This window comes from Helianthus annuus, chromosome 2 (genome assembly GCF_002127325.2).
Source record: "Helianthus annuus cultivar XRQ/B chromosome 2, HanXRQr2.0-SUNRISE, whole genome shotgun sequence".
Taxonomy (NCBI): Eukaryota; Viridiplantae; Streptophyta; class Magnoliopsida; order Asterales; family Asteraceae; genus Helianthus; species Helianthus annuus.
The window spans coordinates 31,384,103-31,397,285 of NC_035434.2; the positions used below are offsets into that span (position 1 = coordinate 31,384,103).

The 13,183-nt window shown below is 35.2% G+C and overlaps 1 protein-coding gene across 1 annotated transcript; it reads left to right on the forward strand.

Annotated features, from left to right (window-relative positions):
- Positions 1 to 8,644: 8,644 nt before the first annotated feature.
- Positions 8,645 to 12,621, forward strand: LOC110884450. The gene is made up of 2 exons (XM_022132162.2): positions 8,645 to 9,676; positions 11,923 to 12,621. The coding sequence occupies exons 1-2, from the start codon at positions 8,776 to 8,778 to the stop codon at positions 12,420 to 12,422; spliced, it is 1,401 nt and encodes a 466-aa protein (XP_021987854.1). The 5' UTR covers positions 8,645 to 8,775; the 3' UTR covers positions 12,423 to 12,621.
- Positions 12,622 to 13,183: the final 562 nt, after the last annotated feature.

A 13,183-nucleotide genomic window follows, 5' to 3' on the forward strand; every position in this document is an offset into this window, starting at 1 on the left:
AAGGGTTACCCCGGTGATTTTATAAATATATATAAAAAAAACAAGTAGGAAGGCTAACATTACCCCCTAGTTCTCTTAGAGGCGTACCACTAATAGTAAACAAGAACACAACCAGAAAGAAACAACCAAACTAGTACATGAACAAACTACTAGCTACTTTCTTCAATCTTCGTCGAGAAAATCTTCCCCATCCAGCTTCCACTCCTCCAAGAATCGCTTAACATTGTTTGTAGGTTTATATTTGAAGGAGATTAACTTTGCTCGCACCGTGCTAATGATAGTGTCAGCAATCTGCTCAGGAGGTCTCAACCGATTACTGAAAAATCTGGAATTCCTTTCACTCCAAATAGACGCCGGTTCTGATACTACCGATATCGGTATGATGTTGTTCAATCGAAATCGGTTAGATTCGTCATATATCGAAACTCATATAGTTTACAATAAAAAAATATGTTTTTTAATATTTTTACGGGCAATTTGATGGTGGTGGCAGTAGTGGATGGTGTTGATAGTGGTGGTGGCTGGTGTTTATGGTGGTGTTGGGTGGAGATGTAAAGTGAGATGAAGATAGAGAGAGAGAGCAGGTTTGATGAAGAAGGGGAGGGGAGGGGTGGGACCCACTAATTAGCCAGTTATCTTTTATTTTTTCAATATGAAAAAAAAGAATGGATCAAAATGACAATTTGAAAGATTTAAATTGAAAATCACTAAAATACCCCTGGTTAAAAATTGGGTTTTTGGATGGAGTTAGGCAATGTAATCAAAATGGCAACAAAAGGGAAAAGTCAGGGATCCAGAGGAGAAAAAAACTATTTGGACTAAAATAGCAATGTTGGAAAAACCCCAGGGACTAAAATGACAATTTACTCTAAAATTAAAGATGCAAGATATTAACTTTATTTTTAGAGTGAATTACAAGTTTTGTCCTTTATGTATATATAAATTTTAGACGGTATCCTTTGTCTATAAAAATGATTGACATTTATACTTAATTTTTAAAATACTACGTGTTATACTCTTTTGCTCTAACCTAGTAACTTTTTTTTAAATCAGGTCATATGACCTTGCACATAAGGGGATTTTTATCGTTTCATCTTTCCAAGAAAGATAGTGTAAATAACCTAAACATCCTACAATTTTTGTCTCTCTATTCTCTTGTGTTTCTCGCCTCTCAACTCTCATCTCCTCCTGCTAACCCTATAGAAATATCTACACCAAAAACTTACATCATCAACCTCTGATTCAAAACAACTTTTTTTATTTATTTCGTCAGATCCACCACCTCCAATCAATTTCTCAATTCACTTCCCTTGTCACTCACCACAATTTCTCAACTCATGAATGCATCAAAATGTTTATCTCCTCCGTTATTCATCTATGATTCGAGATCACGTAGCATTTAATTACCATTTGTCATAGCATAGATTTGAAGAAAATCAACTTCAATTCAATTGAGTGATAGAGGGTGGGAGGTGATAAAGGGTGAGCAGTGGTGGCTATTAAAGATTGAGAGATAGAGGGTTATTTAAAAGATGAAATAACAAAAATGTCTACATGTGCAAGTAATATGATCAGATTTAACATAGCCGATGATGGCCAACCCAGCTGGTCGGAGGTGGGAGGGTTTACACCTTAGGACTAGGTCTCCGGTTCGATCCATGCACTCCACGAAAAAATTCCCCGTGATGGTTTGAAAGGAGGACACCCGTGTGTGGGTAGGGATTCGTACTCGGGACCCGGGGGTTGTGTAGGATTGTCTTCACCGCTGAAACACACCTTTAAAAAAAATATGATAAGATTTAACAAAAAAAAATTAGATGGGTTAAGACCAAAAGGTATACCGTGTAACATTTTAAAACATTAAATACGAAACTCATCAATTTTAAAGACAAATGACACCATCTGAAATTTGTTATATAGATAAAGGACAAAACTTATAATTTACTCTTATTTTTATTGTATAACCATTTTCAACAACTACAAACACTAGTGTCGGCGGGAATAGTTCAGCCCTTCAATTGGGTTAAATGGGCGGTAGGGGAAATAGTGCCAGGCAGCTGCCTGGCTGTAACAACTGTCACTAAAATCCATAATTAGGATAGTAATTAGCTATTAAGGAAACCCTAATTGAGAAACCCAAGTAATTCTGCACTAACCCTAAAATTTCCAGAACAATCAGAATCAGGATCAAGGCCCCTAAAACTCAGGGGGGGGGGGCAAAACCCTAGTTACGATTATCTAAATAACTTGTTGGCCGTTTTGAATTTTACAATTTCATCAACTCAGCAAGCCTAGTTAGGGACGTGGCTACCTATAGAAACTAGGTTACCCCTCGCGTAGCGCGACGCCCATAGGGGTACCCCTCGCGCTACGCGACGGGGGTCAAATTTCGTGTATAAATAGAGGAGTCTGGGACTTGAAATTGGGCACTTGAACGACGAAAAAACTCACTGTATACGCTGAGTTATAGCAGAAATCGTTCACAACACACACAATTCACGAATCGCTGCCACAATCAGGGTAATAACTCGATCGCTATTACGATTCAACGTTCGATCGATTATAACTATCCAACGATAGTCCAGGTGCTGCTCAATTGAGCTTGTACTTTGATTATTCGTCGTGATTTCGACTTGAATATTAGAGTGTTGTTCGAATTCGGACTATGCTCTGTTATTCGTTGTGAATCCGATTGAATTATCGAGTATTGCACTGATTAATCGTTGTGAAGGTTTAATCTCGTGAATTGACGTAATTGCTGTATTAGTTACTAACCTGTGTGTGTGCATTATGTTAAATTAGGTTTAATCAAGGCTAATCAGTAGGCATTATCTATTTGCTCGTTAATCTGCAAAGTGAGTCATTCTTCTTTTTAAACTGTTTTCTCACAGTTTGTGAGTAAGTATTACAATACCTCAAATTATTTTCAAGGTTATAATTACAGGGATTAAGTCTTTGTAATCACCAAATTACAGCTGGTATGTGGGGTATTGTGCACATTACTATTTTTATCACTCTATGTGAGTGAGTATTACTCTATGTGAGTGATTATTACTCTGTGTGAGTAAACCGTCACTATTAGGGCGACGGGACCCAATAGTGGTATGACCACAGTCACAGATCCGGTCGAGTGACAAATACCCATTCTTGATAATTGGTTGATAGAAACATTGTAATCGCTCTTAATACTGTGATTTATAACTAACGGGTCGTTTTAGAAAACAGAATGATTCACTCAGTATTTCCCCGCTGACAAAACCTTTTTCAAACATGTTTCAGGTGATCTGTGTGATTCAGGAAAAGTGCAGTAAAGCACTACAAGCTTAGAGAAGTGACTCATTGTGAATAAATAAATAAAACATGTTTTGGAAAATAATGATTTCTGTGTGAAATCAACTGATTGTAAATGATGGGATTTTATCCCTAAAAACTTTGTGTAATATATTAAAACGAGCATATTTTTACGGTTAAAAGATCCTGTAATAAAAGACTTCCGCTGCCATTAGATACCACGGGTACCACACTGAAATCTGCTCGCGGACCCCCACTCCGTCCAGGGTGGGTCGGGGGTCGCGACAGAAGGTGGTATCAGAGCTAATAATTAAATTGAGCCACTGATCGAGCCACTGATTTAAGCCTATTACGGAATTAAGTATTGGACAAAATACTTAATTCTACTAGTTATCATTCTGTGATTATTTGTTTTATTAACTGATTATTTGATAGTTACAGTATGGGTAAACAAAAGCTGTCTGCCATCTACCACAAACTAGATGTGGCATCTTCTTCTAAAAACCCAGTAAATTTAAAAGAAGGAATCTTTGTCTGCAAGGCAAATTATGAAAATCCTCTTTCCCCAGAGAAAAGGGATTCGATACTTAAAAAGAGTCAGGAGAAAAAGAAACCCCGAACCAAGAAAGTTAGGTTTAACCCAGAAGTCCAAGAGTTGGGTAATAATACACCTTGGGAAGATAAAATAGACGGGAAATGGGCAAATCTCTATATGCTAGCTACTGTAGCAGAAAATGCTAATCTCTAAATATCCGATAAGTTGGGTCTAGTAAGAAAAATCACAATCCCGTAAATAAATAAAATCCCAGTGTGTTTATTTCCGTTATTTCTGTACAAAAAGTAATATGCAATAAAACTTCAGTGTTTATTTGTTAAACTTTGTTCCAAAGTTTTAACATTGCATTTTGCATATATACTATGCAGCATGAATGAGATGTCGGAAGCATTCCAGAATCTCAACTTATATCCAGTGCCTATCGAAGTCTCTCACGACTTTACTGGTTACATTGCTGACATAGAAGAACCTGTGGAATTCCAAGCTCCACCGCTGGAAAAAGCCAAACCTAAAAAGAAAAGAAGATACGTAGGGTGGAGGAAAGTACGCCGTAGGAAACCTGCCACTAGGAGACTCCCTAAAATAGAAAATCCTGTGATCATGAGCAAGGGAAAGGAAATAGAAACTGGAGAAAGTTCGATACCACCTGAAAAGGAAATAGGAATAGATCTGAAACAAAAGGGAATAGAGATTGGCGAAAGCTCTAAACAATCTGAGGAAATCACATTCCAGGACGAAATAGATCGCCTACTGGAAAATTGTGATGTTTTAGAGCTTATCAACACATGTTTTTTTTTTGGTAAAGGGTTACCCCGGTGATTTTATAAATATATCAAAAAAAAAAAAAAACAAGTAGGAAGGCTAACATTACCCCCTAGTTCTCTTAGAGGCGTACCACTAAGAGTAAACAAGAACACAACCAAAAAGAAACAACCAAACTAGTACATGAACAAACTACTAGCTACGTTCTTCAATCTTCGTCGAGAAAATCTTCCCCATCCAGCTTCCACTCCTCCAAGAATCGCTTAACATTGTTTGTAGGTTTATATTTGAAGTAGATTAACTTTGCTCGCACCTTGCTAATGATAGTGTCAGCAATCTGCTCAGGAGGTCTCAACCGATTGCTTAAAAATCTGGAATTACTTTCACTCCAAATAGACGCCGGTTCTGATACTACCGATATCGGTACGATGTTGTTCAATCGAAATCGGTTAGATTCGTCACGTATCGAAACTCATATAGTTTACAATAAAAAAATATGTTTTTTAATATTTTTACGGGCAATTTGATGGTGGTGGCAGTAGTGGATGGTGTTGATGGTGGTGGTGGTGGCTAATGTTGATGGTGGTGGTGGCTGGTGTTTATGGTGGTGTTGGGTGGAGATGTAAAGTGAGATGAAGGTAGAGAGAGAGAGAGTAGGTTTCATGAAGAAGGGGAGGGTAGGGGTGGGACCCACTAATTAGATAGTTTTCTTTTATTTTTTCAATTTTAAAAAACAATGGATCAAAATGGCAATTTGAAAGATTTAAATTGAAAATCCCTAAAATACCCTTGGTTAAAAATTGAGTTTTTGGATGGAGTTTCGCAATGTGATCAAAATGGCAATAAAAGGGAAAAGTCCGGGACCCAGAGGAGAAAAAAAATTATTTGGATTAAAATAACAATTTTGGAAAAAGGGATTAAAATGACAATTTACTCTAAAACTAAAGATGCAAGATATTAACTTTATTTTTAGAGTGAATTACAAGTTTTGTCCTTTATTTATATATAAATTTTAGGCGGTATCCTTTGTTTATAAAAATGATGACATTTATACTTAATTTTTAAAATACTACATGTTATACTCTTTAGCTCTAACCTAGTAATTTTGTTCGTTAAATCAGGTCATATGACCTTGCACATAAGGGGATTTTTATAGTTTCATCTTTCCAAGAAAGATAGTGTAAATAACCTAAACATCCTACCATTTTTGTCTCTCTGTTCTCTTGTGTTTCTCACCTCTCAACTTTCATCTCCTCCTGCTAACCCTATAGAAATATCTTCACCAAAAACACCTGATTCAAAATAACTTTTTTATATATTTCGTCAAATCCACCACCTCCAATCAATTTCTCAATTTCAATTCCCTTGTCACTCACCATAATTTCTTAACTAATGAATGCATCAAAATGTTTATCTCCTCCGTTACTCATCTATGATTCGAGATCACGTAGCATTTAATTACCATTTATCAACTTCAATTCAATTGAGTGATAGAGGGTGGGAGGTGATAAAGGGTGAGCAGTGGTGGCTATTAAAGATTGAGAGATAAGGGGTTATTTAAAAGGTGAAATAACAAAAATGTTCACATGTGCAAGTTATATGATCATATTTAACATAGCCGGTGATGGCCAGCTCAGCTGGTCGGAGGTGGGAGGGTTTACACCTTAGGGTGGTTCCCGCCCGGGCTAGGTCTACGGTTCGATCCATGCACTCCACGAAAAAATTCCCCGTGATGGTTTGAAAGGAGGACACCGGTGTGTGGGTAGGGATTCGTACTCGGGACCCGGGGGTTGTGTAGGATTGTCTTCACCGTTGGAACACACCTTTAAAAAAATATGATCAGATTTAATGAAAAAAATTAGATAGGTTAAGACCAAAAGATATACCGTGTAACATTTTAAAACATTAAGTACGAAACTTATCAATTTTAAAGACAAATGACACCACCTGAAATTTGTTTTATAGATAGAGGACAAAACTTATAATTTACTCTTATTTTTATTGTATAACCATTTTTTCAACAACTACAAACACTAGTGTCGGCAGGAATTGTTCAGCCCTTCAATTGGGTTAAATGGGCGGCAGGGGAAATAGCGCCAGGCAGCTGCCTGGCACTCACCTATTGGCCCAACAAATTTACGATTTTACCCCCCTTTAAACTTACGATTTTGCCATCGGCTCGAAATTATGTTTTTCCCCCCACTTAAAAATAAATTTACGCTTTTACTCCCAACTAAAAATTTCACTTTTGCCCCCGGTTAAAATTACGACTCTGCCCCGTTTCAATTTACAGTTTTGCCATTAGTTTTTTTCCCTTATAATTACGATTTTGCCATCAGTTCAACGTTATGTTTTTACCCCCACTTAAAAATAAATTACCGCTTTTGCTCCCAGCTAAAAATTCCAATTTTGCCCTTGGTTCAAAATTACGATTTTGTCCCGTATAAATTAATAATTTTGCCATTAGTTTTTTTTTCTCACAGCTAAGTTACGATTTTGCCCTCAACTTATATTTAAAATTTCTCCATCGTTTTTGTTTGTTTTCCTGGTGAAACTACAATTTTGTCCCCAGTGTAAAATTACAGTCATGCCGGCAGATTCCTGGCACTCCCCGAGTGGTCCATTTAATTTACGATTTTATCCCGGAATTAAAATTATGATTTCGCCCTCAGTTAAAAATTACGTTTTCCCATCGTTTTAGTTTTTTTAGCAAAAGTAGAAAACATTTTTTTAATTGGTTGACTCGATATAATTTTTTTTCCGTGTCGAGGAGCTGCATAAAAAAATTATAGTTTTGCCCTGATCCGAAAAATATCGTTTTAGTTTTTTTTCCTAGCAAAATTATAGTAGTATTTTTTAATTGATTGAGAATTATTCGACCATCGCCCCGTAACGCGGACAGGGCATCAACTAGTTCTATATAATAACAAAGAAAATTGTAAACAGTCGTTATTCTCTATTAGTCCATTTCATTATTTACGGTATTGATTTAAAATCAAGTTATAGTTCTTTTCTTCCAACTCTCTTTCTTTCATTTCCTTTTTCTTAGATTAAATTGTCATTTTAGTCTTTGAGATTTTGTCTAAATTGTTATTTTAGTATAAATAGTTTTTTTTTTCCTCTGGTCTTGACTTTTCTATTTTCTTGCCATTTTGATCAAATTGCCTAACTCTGTCTAAAAATCTGGTTATAACTATGGGTATTTTTGGCATAACTGTTGTGTAGTGATAACTAGGGTAATTTACAACATAATTTATAATCCTCATAGTAATTTAGTGCCAAAAATCCATCTGATTATAACCTGCTTTTTAGACTAATTAGGCAATGTGATCAAAATGGCAAGAAAAACGAAAAGTTAGGGACCTAAAGAAGAAAAAAAAACTATTTAGACTAAAATGATAATTTAGACAAAAAACTCAGGACTAAAATGGCAATTTACTCTTTTTGTTATTTTTCTTTTCTTTTCCACATATTTTTTGGTTTATGTTTTTACATACGTTTATTTTATACCTTTGGTCGTCGTGTTAAACACTTGTTTTAAAACAATAATAAATATATAAGAAGTGATTAAACTATATAAAAACAAACAATTTATCTCCCAATTAATTGTAGCACTTAATTACCATTTATCAATAGTGCTTATCCAGTTATCTCTGTTCTTATGATGGTAGTGGGGGCGGTAAAATGGTCGGTACTGAACTCCCCTCCATCGCCAACCTTTTTACCGAGCCAACTTTATCGATTGGGGGGTATTTTCGGTGAAGCTTTACTGAGTCGGGGAGAGGGAGGGAAGGGGGGTGGGTGTGTGATGGGGTCCATTCCTTCTCAACCAATCACACATTTTTTTTCTAAATAATTTATCTAAACCATATTAGATAAACCACCGCCAAAATTTTTAAGCATTTGATAAACAATTTAAGTGAATTGACGTAACTATGTAATTGAATGAATTGGGAGTTTACCTATTTGGAATAGGTAACCACTCCCCTCACCCTTAGACTTTTCAACCTTATATATTTTATTCTTTCCTTATGTACACACAATCCACATTATTTTCCACCATCATATTCTCTATTCCTTATTCAATGCTACCTTTCCTTGAACTAGTCCCAGTCCACCCTCTTATCTCCAAACTCCACCGTCACAACCACCACTAACCCACCGTGATGAACAACATACCTCTAATCGCCGTGGCGGTAGCCTCCACCGGAATATTCCTCCTCCTCCTCTTCTACCTCACAAGATTCTTCTGCCACCACTCCAAAAACCAACAACAACAACCAATCCAACGTGCAACTTCTTTACAAAACGGCATCCTTAAACTCCACCAACAACAAAACACTCCCAACAACAAAAGACGAACAAATTATTATGTTCTCCCACGTGGCGTTTCCTCCAAACCTTATTTTAACTGGTCTGACAACCCTAATCTTGTCACAGATGCTGTCGAAAACGGATGGTCAAGATTTGCTTTCACCAACTTCTCATCCTCACCTTCCGTTTCCAACAAATCTATTCTCGGTTACTGCGGTTCGACCGGTGATGGAAAAGATGGAGACAATAAACCGGTTGAAACCGGTTGGGAAGTTTGTGATGGGTCAACCGAGTTTGTTCAAAAGATCCGGTTTAACTCCGGTTTGATGAAAGTTGTTCCAACGACCAGGTTAACGATGAATGCGGTTTCTGTTATTAAGTCCGCGTTGCCGTTACCCGGTCCAGTTTTGAATACAACTCCGTTTCCACAAGAAGCGTATTTCGAGATTACGATTTTGTCCACTTATGAAAATGAAATGACGGTTTTGCCCTTGAGGGTAAATTCGGAAGGTGAAAAGATTAAGTTGATTGAGAATAATAATAATCCGGGTGAGTCTTTGGTTCATGTGAAAAGTGATGGTGGAAATGTGAGGGGGCGAAGTGGTGGGAAGGAGATAGTTGAAGGGGGGAAAGTGGAAGTAAATGTTGTGTTATCGGTGGGGCTGGCCGGTGGTGGACCGGTTCCATTGAAGATTCCCGGAAGTTATCCCGGTTCGATTGGGTTCAACTCCGACGGCTCGGTTTATCTAGAAGGTATGTTGTTTTTTTTTTTGTTCAAAGTCAAAGTGCACCACCGGCTATTTTGTGGTGTTTTGAAATGGTAAAATAGCTTCTAGAATTTATTCTTTATTTACACGATTATTTATTATAATACTATAAATATAAATATAAATTTCTCTATATATATTTAGGGTTAGGTTATCGTACAATATGTATGCGATCATCTCAGTCGTACGATCTAGTGCGAATTCACTCTTCAACATGCGATTTGTGCTGAAAAACCAACATGCGAAATTGCTTTAAAAACCATCATACGATTTCATCATATTTACCAACATGCAAAATTGCTAAAAAAACAACATGCGATTTCCAACATGCTTTTTTATAACGTACGATTTCACAATATTGTATGAGCGTACAATAAGCCCTAATTGTACGTTACACTTTTTCTATATATTTATATGAACATAATCCTTATCAAAGTTAATTTATGTGACCACAATTAATTAATATTAATAAATCATGAAAAAAATAGTCAACCCAATAGTGCTACTTGGGCAGGTAACTAATTTGTTGTTTATGTAACAATATAAGCCCTAATTGTACGTTACACTTTTTCTATATATTTATATGAACATAATCCTTATCAAAGTTAATTTATGTGACCACAATTAATTAATATTAATAAATCATGAAAAAAATAGTCAACCCAATAGTGCTACTTGGGCAGGTAACTAATTTGTTGTTTATGTAACAATATTAAAAAGTTTCTCATATAAAAGATATTTGATTTTTTATTAACTCTGTTGTCAAATAATTTTACTTAAAACACAGAAGATAAATAATAAACAACAAAAGTAGTCATATAGATTAGAATTAAGCATTATATATAAAACAAGGTAAGCAACAATTGGTTGCTTATTTATAGGTTGGAAATACGAAGCATATAATGACAAAAAGGCAACTACAGGAACTCCACCCTAGGACACATGTGACCCACAAGGCCACAATTGCATTTTTTTTAATATACAACTAGAATTATCACCCGCCGTAATGCGGCGGGGATTCATTAATTATATATCATATTAGATGAAAGGCAAATGTTTCTCATATTACCACGAGTCTGTGTGTAAAACCGAGAAAAAAATAACTAAGTCGATCTCTGACTTGCACGCTGCGACAGACCTATCAAACGGGGAAAAATAGACGCGCTGCGACGGACAGGAAAAAAATAGATGAAAAAACGTTGAACCCCACACGCGTGTTGCGAGTGTTAAGTCGGAAATTTAGAACGGCACGTTAAACGGAGAACTTATGAAAGATGAAAAGTATATAAGAGACTAAAGTTGAAAGTAAAAAAAGTACGTGTTGAGATTAAATTGCAAAAGATGAAAAGCTTTGGGTTGAAAGTAAAAATAAATAAAGGGGTTAAATTGCAAAAGATGAAAATTTTTGAATTAGAAGTGAAAAATCAAATTAACCAAAGGGGTTAAAATACCAAAGATTGAAACTTTAGAATTAAATTGCCAAAGATTGAAATTTTAGAGTTAAAAAGGAAATCAATTAAACAAAAGAGATAAATAGATTTAGTTAAATTGATGTTTAATATTAATATTATTATTATTATTATTATTATTATTATTATTTAATAAGAAATCAATTAAACAAAAGATATAAATAGATTTAGTTAAATTGATGTTTAATATTATTATTATTATTTAATAATAAAAGAGATAAATAAAAAATAAGGGTGAGAAATTACCAGAAAATGACACGTATCTAAAAAGGATTTTTATTTATTAGTATAGGAAGATTAAACAGACACAATAGTTTATGAAAAGTCTCACGAAATTATTGTTGATATTAAGGCCCTTTTCAGTACTTTTTTTGGTGTCTGCGAATTAATTAATGTTGAAAATGAAAATTTATATGTGATATTTGTTAGTTTACTTCTAAAAGAAGTAACTAACGATGAAGAATTGTTAAGAAAAATAAGTATATTGTAGAGAGAATAAAAAAAAACTATTAATGGTTTAAAACCTCTGAATGAATAAGAGGTAACCTCAAGTCTAAATGGTTAAGAGGTAACCTCTGAATGGTAAATCATCACATGTCACATTCTTCTACCTTCTCATTGGTAAAATTCTTAATGGTTCTATTAAGAGGTAGCCTCTTAATGACCATTCAGAGGCTACCAAACAGCCCCTTAATCTGTTATTTGATTTGGTTCTTATAAAATTCTATAGTGGTTGTACGTTATAATGTTTTATTTTTTATAGGAGTTAAATTGACAAATGAGTTAGAAACAGACGAATGGGGAAAAGCGGAGAAGGTGATTGGTTGTGGGTACAACCCAAGCCAGAAGAAAGTTTACTTCACCGTAGATTCCAAACTTGTACGCGAAGTTTATTGCACGACAGAAGAATTCGAAACCCCTCTTTATCCAATACTTGCCGCTAATAGTAACGTAACCGTACTTGTAAATTTCGGACAAAGTGTATTCAAATATGCACAAGCTAATCTACATAGGACACCAAATCCTTGTTTTATTGGGCAGTCAGCGGGTTCTCCGATGATAGGATCTGAAGATAGCAGAGAGCTTTTCTCGATGGGAAGAATAGACGCACACTGGTTAGACCGATCTACAAAGAGAAACGCACAATATTTTGGGAGTGTTAATAGAGGAACGTCTGACTATGACGAATTTTCTGAAGGGGATTTGTTTGAAATCGTGTTGGACAGTAATAGTCGAGGAAGATCACCAAGCATACATTATTAGCATACATACTTGCATATATTATCTTTTTTCTTAGTTGGTTAGGTGTATATTGATTTGTTGTAGGTTAACATTGATTTCTAGCTATTCCCATTTCATGAGGACTTAATAAAAAGTGGGAATGAGAGACTCGGCCCTACAAATCTGTCGTATGCTTGTTTCGCTTGGCTTAAAAATGACATACGCGATGGTTTTGACATTATAGAGAATATAATTTCCGATTTTGTTCTGATTTCCAATATGTTTTAACAAGTGGGGTGGGTTCTTAACTTCTTTTGTAAGTGGTGTTCGTATTCTCTTGTTTACGACTTGGACCATTCACGAGCCGTTTTATTTTTTCTACCGTGGTGTAAAACTATAAATTGTAAGATTTAAAGAAAAAAATATGGGCCCTTTTCAATATATGTTTTGTTTTTTCTACTATGGAATTATTGGGATGATAATGGGCTTTATAGCTAGGCTGGGCCATATGATAAAAAGCATTTGGGTCTCTAAGCATTTCATTGCCTAGCCAATAGGTGCAGGGAGTATTTGAATCTTCTATCTATACATATAATAAAAGAAATCAATTAATGAACACGTGTCGATACGAGAGACATCTATTTTTTAGTTTTCTTGCCATATATTTATATTTATATTTATCTTAAAAATTAAAAGTTTAAAATAATTTATCAAGTTATCTCATATTTTAAGTCGACGTTTATCTATAACTATATCTCTATATTTATATTTATCTACTAATATATGCTTATCTTTAGTTTATC

Coding starts and splice junctions, on each gene's coding strand:
- LOC110884450 (XM_022132162.2), top strand. CDS start 8,776: ATGAACAACATACCTCTAATCGCCGTGGCGGTAGCCTCCACCGGAATA. Junction 9,677..11,922: donor CGGCTCGGTTTATCTAGAAG/GTATGTTGTTTT, acceptor TATTTTTTATAG/GAGTTAAATTGACAAATGAG.